General features: G+C 42.9%; 1 protein-coding gene across 1 annotated transcript in view; it reads right to left on the bottom strand.

The window, feature by feature from the left end:
- Window positions 1–248: 248 nt before the first annotated feature.
- LOC310872995 (four and a half LIM domains protein 1-like) overlaps window positions 249–9242 on the bottom strand; it is a 17106-nt gene continuing 8112 nt past the window's right edge. Inside the window, exons 2-6 of the mRNA XM_083785223.1 lie at window positions 4926–5103; window positions 4082–4256; window positions 2813–2982; window positions 1920–2106; window positions 249–1342 (exon numbers count right to left, since the gene is read on the bottom strand). Coding sequence (XP_083641349.1) covers window positions 1191–1342; window positions 1920–2106; window positions 2813–2982; window positions 4082–4256; window positions 4926–5081 — 840 coding nt within the window. The 5' untranslated portion in view covers window positions 5082–5103 and the 3' untranslated portion in view covers window positions 249–1190. The remainder of the gene's footprint in view (window positions 1343–1919; window positions 2107–2812; window positions 2983–4081; window positions 4257–4925; window positions 5104–9242) is intronic.

Genomic DNA, 9242 nt, shown 5'->3' with positions numbered 1-9242 from the left:
ATGTATTGATTTACCTTCTATTTATCATAACACTATCCGGTTTGAAATTGCATTTTGTGTTGCTGAGGGCGTTCTTCAACACTGAACACTGAATACCAATAGTAAACTACTGCTTGTTCAAAATTACAACATGAATCATTAAATGTACTTGATTGCTTCTTAATCTCTGGTTGTTTCTTGGCTCTCTCTCTCTCGCTCTCTCTCTCTCTTTCCAGCCTGACAAATCCACTAGCAAAGAGACACATACACAAATTTGTAAAGTCTTCTTTATCTCAGTTTAGTAGTGGAGCAGAAACACAATTAGGCATGCAGTCATTTATTCTTGTCCAAAAAGCATTATCTTCTTGATTTATGCAGTTTATGTAATTAAAACATCAGATAAAAAAGTGCTTGGATTACAAGTTGTCCATGTAAGCATGGGATTCCCCATAGAATTTCAGCCTACAGTTTCTGTAAGACAACACAAAATAATACCCTCTATTAAAAGTATAGTAACACATTTCACAGACTGTGCTAACATCAAATGCACCCATACAAACACTTTTCTTTCTTCTATTACTAGTTGGAAACTAGTCCAACAAACAAACTTTCAATCAATCATAGATTTCCATACACAGAATGTTATTACTCATGCATTTCAAATGTATTCCTACACCTACAGTACCAGGTTAGGGACCAACACATAAATTATGTTCTACGCCAATCGGACAAATTGAAACACCTGTGTTGGTCCCCAACATGGCAGGTGTAATCTTCTGTTCAGTCATGTATAAACTCACTTAAAAATAAAATAAAAAACTAAACAACCAATAAACATTTTCAGATCTACCAAATCTAGTTCGCATTCATATTGAAATAGAGACCGTTGGGCTTTTGTTACCTTGGGGGTAGTCTCTTGCAAATTCAAAGGAAAAGAGGGCGCTGTTTTTCCTTAATTTTTTGCCGATGGGTTCTCAGTTTGCCTTGGGGAGAACAACAGGTACATAATGCCATTTATACTGTACATAGTTGTGCATTTGTGTTGCACACCGAAAATAGCTACAACCTCACAATGCGTTGCAGTGTTGCATTGTGAGTTTGTAGATCTGTAATTCGGTATACACATAATTAAGGCTTAAGACATGGAATGATGACTGACGGAATAACCACGTGACGTAACCTATGTAACCCATGTCATCGTGTCTCCATCACTATTTGTTGGCACAGTCAGGACACAGGATGTCCCTCCCCTGGCCTACGAAGCGCTTGTTGGAGAGACTGAGGGAGCACCTCTTGCAGTTGAAACAGTATTCATGCCAAGAGCCTCCCTCGAAGCTCACCACGTTTACGCCTTTGCCAAAACCTGCCAGGAGGAGAAGGGTGACAGACGAAAAGAGGGATTTAAGACCACATTCACTGGGCAGCCATTTCGGTCTAAAGACCGGGTTACACACATATGGAAATTAGTTGTTTATGTCCCTTTCGGAATGTCTGTTTTTCTGTGTGTATCTATGTGTGATTGTCAGCCTGTCTTTCTGTCTATTTGTCTGTTTTAAAGACGACAAGTCACCTGTCTGGTCAAATACCTGTAATATTATTTTAAGGCGATAAGCATAACTTGTTTCAGAAGAGGTCTGGTGGTGTTAAAGGATTTCCGTTTCCTCCTCACATTCCAGTGTTTACATTCCCCAGAAACACAAAGGAGTGAAAATAAACAAACATTATGTGGAAATAGGCCTATCAGAGGCATAATCTAATCAATCAACAGCCCAAACTTATCAAGTATCGTATTTGCACTTCCTTTTGACCTTTTCAGTTTACACTTCAATAGACCAATCAGAATAAGCCAAATGCTCCCTCCCTTTTGGACACAGGAATCATGCTCCATGAAACGATGAGAATGAGAAAGCCTGGGGACAGAGCTACTATAGTCCTCTAACCTGTGATGGGCTGCTGGCATCCACTGCACTTCTTGGCCACAACGGTCTTGTAGCAGTCAACACAGAAGACCTGGTCTTGATGTTTAGTGAAGCTCGTCCCCGCCAGTGGCTTGGAGCAAGAACCACACACGAAACAATGGCTGTGCCATGGCTGCTCCTGGTAGTTTACTCCTCCTGTAGTTATAGGCTGAAGGAGCAAAGGTCGAGGAGAGATTTTACCATGCCCCCTAATATTACTATTATATTGGAGAATTATTTATAAATTACTACTATTGCTTATAATGTACTTTAATTAGAAAAACTGTCTTTAACATGTTCTTCACAGTCCAAATTCAGAGCGTGTCTTGTTGTTCATGTTTTTAAAGTACATTGGGACCAATTCATTCTTTCATAAAGGTAAACTGTGAAGTAAATCTGAATGTAGAACAGCCTGTAACGCTAACTATTTAAGTCACAGCACTGCCTTATTTATATTCATTGTCATAGTGGTGGCACGTCTGTAATGTTGACACTGCTTGCCAATGTTATATTCTATAATAAACTGCCAATTAAAACCATACATGCAATGCATACGTTTAAAAGTATGCACTTCAGTACTGCAGTATGCCGTATGTAGTGATGTTTTATTGCTTCTTCAATTGAAAACATTGACCATCAGTAATGATTGCACATCTCCCCCAAAAAAGTGGCAAAGTTCTCCTTTAAGGTGCCCCTGGAATTCCTTTTGCTCAAGTTACTCACTAAAATACATTTTTGCAGTAATCATTCACTCCAAGACAGTGGCTACACTGTAAGAATGTGAAGCAGGAAGTGGAGGAAGGCATAGGCAACACCCTAGTGGCCTAGCCCTAATATAACACAGGATTGTGGTTTATAAAAGAATGTATAAAAACCTGCTTGCAGCCAGCACAGTGCTTGGCAAACTTCCTGTCATGGCAGGGGCTGCAGTAGACATCACTTCCTTTGGAGATGAAACTGAGTGATCCTATTGGACGTTTACAGTGGCAGCAGGTGAAGCATTCGTCATGCCAGGAGTTCCCTTTGTACTCCACGCTCTCAGTGCCTGGATGGGAGACACGACAGTAGCTGTTCCATCATCAAATAGTTGGAAAAGTGTGCAGTGTAGCAGCCAAAAACACAAAGAAGTTTCTCTTTCAGAAATTGTTGACGATAATGATATAATTGTCTTCATAGCTGGCCACGGCATTATCAACGTGTCCTGTTGTTGCCTTATTGGGGAGGTTCTACAGGAGGCAGAACTGTGTAATGGGTCTGTCTGTATGTCTGTCTGTATGCCAAGGAAGTACCTCCATGCATTCGCCAACCTTAATGCATGTTCACCAACCTTCCCGCATGTTTGGACTAACGGGACTTCGTATCTATGGGCACATTGGGCAGTCCCCCTATAATAGGGTTTGTCTGTCTGTATGTCTGTCTGTTGCTAATATCACAATATACACTGCCAGCCACACATTTGTTATTTGTTATTTTCAGATGGAAATATTTAAGTACTAGATTTTTAATGATTTTTAAAGATGACTTAGGAGAATCCTGAGGATATTTTGGCCCACGACAATCTCCAACGAAGACCTGTACAGGAGAACAGGCCTGGCCGCACTGTCAAATGTGATCAAGTTCAGAAGGTGAATGTGGATAGGACATGTTTGCAGAATGGACCTAAATGCTATCCTAAGGCTAGCCATAAGATGGACACCACCTGAAAAAAGAAAAAGACAGACCCAAAGAGACCTCGAGAAGATCCGTGGAGAAGGAAATAAAACAACGTGGATCGACCTGGGGCCAAATGCAGCATTGGGCAGAAGATCGACAGCATTGGTGTCGATCTCATGTGCTATCCAGCACGAAGAGGATTAAGTAGTTTTTAATAGAAGCCAAAGTCTTCAGGCTGTAACCTTGCCCATATGTGGAGTCATAATGCCATAGATACGTAATTACAGTAAATAATAGCTGCTGACAGAGAGAAGGTAGGATGTCCGCACACCGTTTCTTGAGCTCCCAATAAGTTTATTTAGATAAGAAGAATCAACGTTTTGACCCTTCCGGGTCTTCGTCAGGAGATTTACCACATCATTATCAGCCTGCATCATGTTATTTATTTTATTGTATTTGTTTATTTAGTTTTTTGTATGGTGCAGCCCTACCAGCCAGTATAGGTTTGTAGCAGCCATGGCATCGCGGGGCGTCCTCGCGGGAGCAGCACTTCCCGCACATGATGCGGTCATCCTTGGTGCTGAAGGGCTCCTTGGCCAGGTTCTTGTAGCACTTGGTACAACGGAAGCAGTCCTCATGCCAGTAGCGGCCTTTATGGCTCAGCTCCTGCAGATGGAGAGAGAGGTGAGGAAAAGGGAGCAAGATAACTGAGAGCGGGACAGTGAGAAAGTCAGGAAGTCGTAGAGAAAGAGAGGTAGAAAGAGAAAGAATGAGAGACACTGAGAAAGCGATGGAGTGATAGAGAGAGAAGAGTGTGTGTGTGTGTGTGTGTGTGTGTGTGTGTGTGTGTGTGTGTGTGTGTGTGTGTGTGTGTGTGTGTGTGTGTGTGTGTGTGTGTGTGTGTGTGTGTGTGTGTGTGTGTGTGTGTGTGTGTGTGTGTATGTGCGTGCGTGTGTGCGTGCGTGTATGCTTGAGTGCTAGCTAGGTTTGGGATCCTTTTGTTAATGTTTCCGATTAATGGTTCCCTATTAACGATTCCTAGGGGGTTCCAAATGGACCTGCAGAGTCTGTAACTCTGAGTTAGAGATGGTCCTTTGATGTTAAAACGTTTGAGAACCACTAATATTGTAATTGTATACCAGCTCCAACAGTGTGGTTAAAACCGGTTCCGTTAACGGTTTCAAATGTGATGGAACCGATTCCAGGTTTCCGCACGTTGGATCCGGTTCCTTTCGGTTCCTCCGGTTCTGGATCGCAACCCTAGTGAGTGTGTGCGACTGACTGTGCATGTGTGCATGTGGTGCGTGTGTAATAGGGTATAAAGTGAATGGCAACCTTAGACTCCACACTGATGGGTCGGCGGCACTCTGTGCAGGTGTTGGCACAGAACTTGGCATGGCAGCGGACACACACAGGTCTGCCTTGACTCCTGACGAACCTCTTCCCCCCGAGGTCATCACGGCAGTAGAAACACTGAGCACTGTCTGACATGACTGCACTGGAAATGGCTCACACCTACACGCACACGCACACACACACACACACACACACACACACACACACACACACACACACACACACACACACACACACACACACACACACACACACACACACACACACACACACACACACACACACACACACACACACACACACACACACACACACACACAGAGAGAGATAGAGAGAAAGTTAATTCACTCAGTAACTGAAATAAAATAGAATAATACATATAATGATTTTATATTTGATGATATTTGAACTCTCTTTCTAGTCCATTTCAGTTTCACAGAACTCTCACCTCTAAGTGGATATTGTCACAGTCTATGGCTGTGTCTTTGTGTTGTCTATGTGTTTGTGTCGGTCATTGTGAGTGGGTGTATGCATGGCTCCAGCTTCCAGCTTGGCACAGCCATAGATCTCAACCTCTTGTGTTGTACTGCTTCTTTGGACTCTTGTAGAAAAGTAAGAAGCCTTTAATAAAGTGGCTAATGCAAGATTAAAAGGCACTTTAATCTTGCAATGCATTAAAGAGCAGATGCACTCCTTCCTCTTTTCTCTACATAGGCCTAAATCTGATATTTGGAAATTGATGAGATGTTTTCTAAATTATAAGCAGAAACCTAGCTGGCCAAAATGCTACCTAAAGCTACCACAAAGGGGCAGTGCAGCTGTATTTTGTAGATGAAACACAAAAACAAACACACGCGCGCACACACACACACACACACACACACACACACACACACACACACACACACACTACTTCCAATGGTGACAACAGATCAGTGCTGTATATTTAGGCTACTTTATAGATAGTTGCCCAATTAATTTGGCAGAGGGATATTCAATCTGAAATATGACTAAAACAACAGTGGTTGCTATGCATGGGCTGCTGAACAAGGAGTTATCTTTGTGGAGTGTTTCTGTGTGTTCCAGTTTCTTTGCATTCTTCTGTGTTTCTATCCGTGTTTGCATGTGTTAATAATTAACATCAGTTGTCACCATGCTCATTTTATGAGCATGCTGTCATGACGTGAATCTGCACGATGATGAATATCACTATCATTTACCTCAAGCTGACAGGACAGGGCCATAAAAACTGATGCATTGCTCAGTAAACCTACAAACAATCGATTCTATAGGCAGACAGATGGTGGAGGATTGAATCATGTCGATGACAGAGCAAGTTAGAGGTGAGGTCAAGAGGTATGACAGAGATGCCTTATCATGCATGCCGGAGTTCAATGAAACTTGTTACTTCCATATTTATGTAGGCCTATATTTAAGCAAGCAGTCGTGGAATTCGACATTTGGGGATGTTTATTTTTGTTTTGGTAACTTCTTCGAGGGACTATTTAGTGGCTTTTTCCAACCTTTCAACCTTTGTTTCAACTTTCAACCCCTATTTGAGGTCCCCCCACCTACTGCGTTATGGTCAGAAATGTTTGCATAATCACATTGAAACCGCTACCCCTTTCCTCATTCCTATTTCATGTGAATCAGCAAAAAGACAAAATGCTAAAATGTCCCACTGTAAAATCCTGAGCTTTAATATAAGAATAAGCTAAAGTAAGTGCATTCCTGGTTAACCAGAGTAGTGCTGATTCTCATTCTCTCCATCTACTAATTATAACCACTTAAGGTGGTTATAATTTGTTTGCTGTACTGTCGTACAACAAATAGCCAAACTTGTTTATCTGCTATTTTCAATATTTAAAGTGGTTAAGAATTGTAATGCAGCCTAGGGCTAATGTAATGCAGCCTAGCCTAGGGCTGCATTACACATATCAAACACCTAGTATCTTGTGCCTTGTGTCTGTCCTACGTATCAAAACGGTTAATGGCCGCTCCGTTTCATTTCCAGTGAAGTCACGGTTTGACGAGACAGTCTTGTTTGATGGCTTTTTTCTGCCCTCCTCCCCCCATCAAACAAGACCATGTGACTACCATTGGAAATGCATTGGACCAGCCATTAAACATGGACTGACGGACAAGACACAAGAAGACAGGCGTCATCATAGTGAATGCACTGTGGAGACTATAGAGAACAGGCTGTCTTTCACATTTGGAGTAAAATACTCTCCGGGTGGAAATAAAAGACATTCAGTTCTGCACTCACTCTCACAACTGCATGTGAGATTGCTCAAAGCAAACATTTATTCTCTCACTGGAGTATAAAGAATTGTATTTCAGTTGTTTTTGATAGAAGGAAGTGCCACATTTTTCACAACACAGCAATGTATGTAAGGAATAGGGAGCAATTACCCACACCACAGGACAAGGGAAGTAATCAGCCTCCCTAAAATACAGCGTCCACATCACCTCCCTAAACATAGGCCTTAAATCATCACTTTCATTACCCTCAAACTCAAGACACGGACCTCTGATTACAGGGTTGAGACTCATGGTGAATTAACTCAGTGACAAATTGAAACTGAGGTAACCACACACGCACACACCTACGCACGCACGCACGCACACACACACACACACACACACACACACACACACACACACACACACACACACACACACACACACACACACACACACACACACACACACACACACACACACACACACACACACACACACACACACAAACACAATCTGTGGTTTGAGTTTTCTTCCCACACTAAGTTCATGCTCGCTGACCATGTGGAATTCTCCTCAATTGGTGTGAAAAGAGTGAGAGAGAGAGAGAGAGAGAGAGAGAGAGAGAGAGAGAGAGAGAGTGTGTGTGTATGTGTGTGTGTGTGTGTGTGTGTGTGTGTGTGTGTGTGTGTGTGTGTGTGGGTGGGTGTGTGGGTGTGGGTGTGTGTGTGTGTGTGTGTGTGTGTGTGGGTGGGTGGGTACTGTGTACTCAGGTGAACAGCACATAAAGGAATGCCAGCTATGACATATGTGGTCAGATTCAGAATGCTGACAGCTCTTTGACAGAACCAGAAAACGAACTCGCTTACGCATGCACGCACGCACGCACGCACGCACACACGCACGCACGCACGCACGCACACGCACACACACACACACACACACACACACACACACACACACACACACACACACACACACACACACACACACACACACACACACACACACACACACACACACCTCTGTTATGAACCACTCCCTACAAAACCCTCAAAACCACAGTTCTTCCCCAACCACTTCCCTTTTCCTTGGGACACCATGTGAGTAGAATGTCCATACAGGGAAGTTCAACTTTAACCCTTTATTCATAAGTAAAGCAGACCTGAGCTCCAACTGTACTTGAACCGATCTTTTCCGTCTACTACTACACCAAATCACTTCGTCAAATCAACAAGCTCATCAAGTTGGTGTGTGTATGCAAGCATGAGTTAATCATTCCAGGGACCAATTGGTGTATGTACACAGTGTATGTATGTGGGGCTCACAATGTCACAAGTTTATCACAAGTTTGCAATGTGTTGTGAGCTTGAAGATATTCTATTTAGGATTTTTTTGGCGACAGCTCACACTCTTTTCTCTACCTGCCAAGTCAACAGAAATGGAACAATCTGTCCATTCAGAGGGTGGAGATTGTTTCCAAACCCATCTATCACTCTTGTTCTGGACTTCCACTCCCACTTCCCATTTTCTGAGTGACCATTTCCCTTCCGATGCAGGTCGAGACTCAGGACGCAGGACAGTTGTGTTGTTGGGGTGACGTAGGGTCTGTATCTATCAACATTCCAGCATGCAAACAGCCTTTCAAAGCGCTACTCCGCTATGGGCATCGTCCATGTTATCTGATTTTCACGGGAGACAAACAATGGCTGCCAGGAAATGAACCCGTATCCAAATACGTAGCCAAGAGATACGGAGAGCAGGTTTCACTGACATGAAACATGGTTGGAAAGGGCTATGTTGACGCATGTTTTGCTGTTCTCTTTTCAGTTTGAATACCCTCAACAATTCTGCCTCCTCTCATGAAAACGCTGACACCTCCTTTATTTAGTTTTTCTAGCTTGTAAAAAGTGGAGAGTGGGTGGACCATTCCCACATTTATATGTTTTTCTTTAAATGTTCTTTTAAGAGTGTGGACATTTTTGAGGTAAAGAGTGAGTGTGTGTGTCTGTGTGTGTGTCTGTGTGTGTGGGGGGGGGGGCTGTTTAAGGT

This window comes from Protomyctophum parallelum, assembly GCF_964188405.1.
Source record: "Protomyctophum parallelum genome assembly, chromosome: 1".
Taxonomy (NCBI): Eukaryota; Metazoa; Chordata; class Actinopteri; order Myctophiformes; family Myctophidae; genus Protomyctophum; species Protomyctophum parallelum.
Note: the sequence above shows the minus strand (reverse complement) of the source record. Positions and strands in the feature narration are given on the sequence as shown.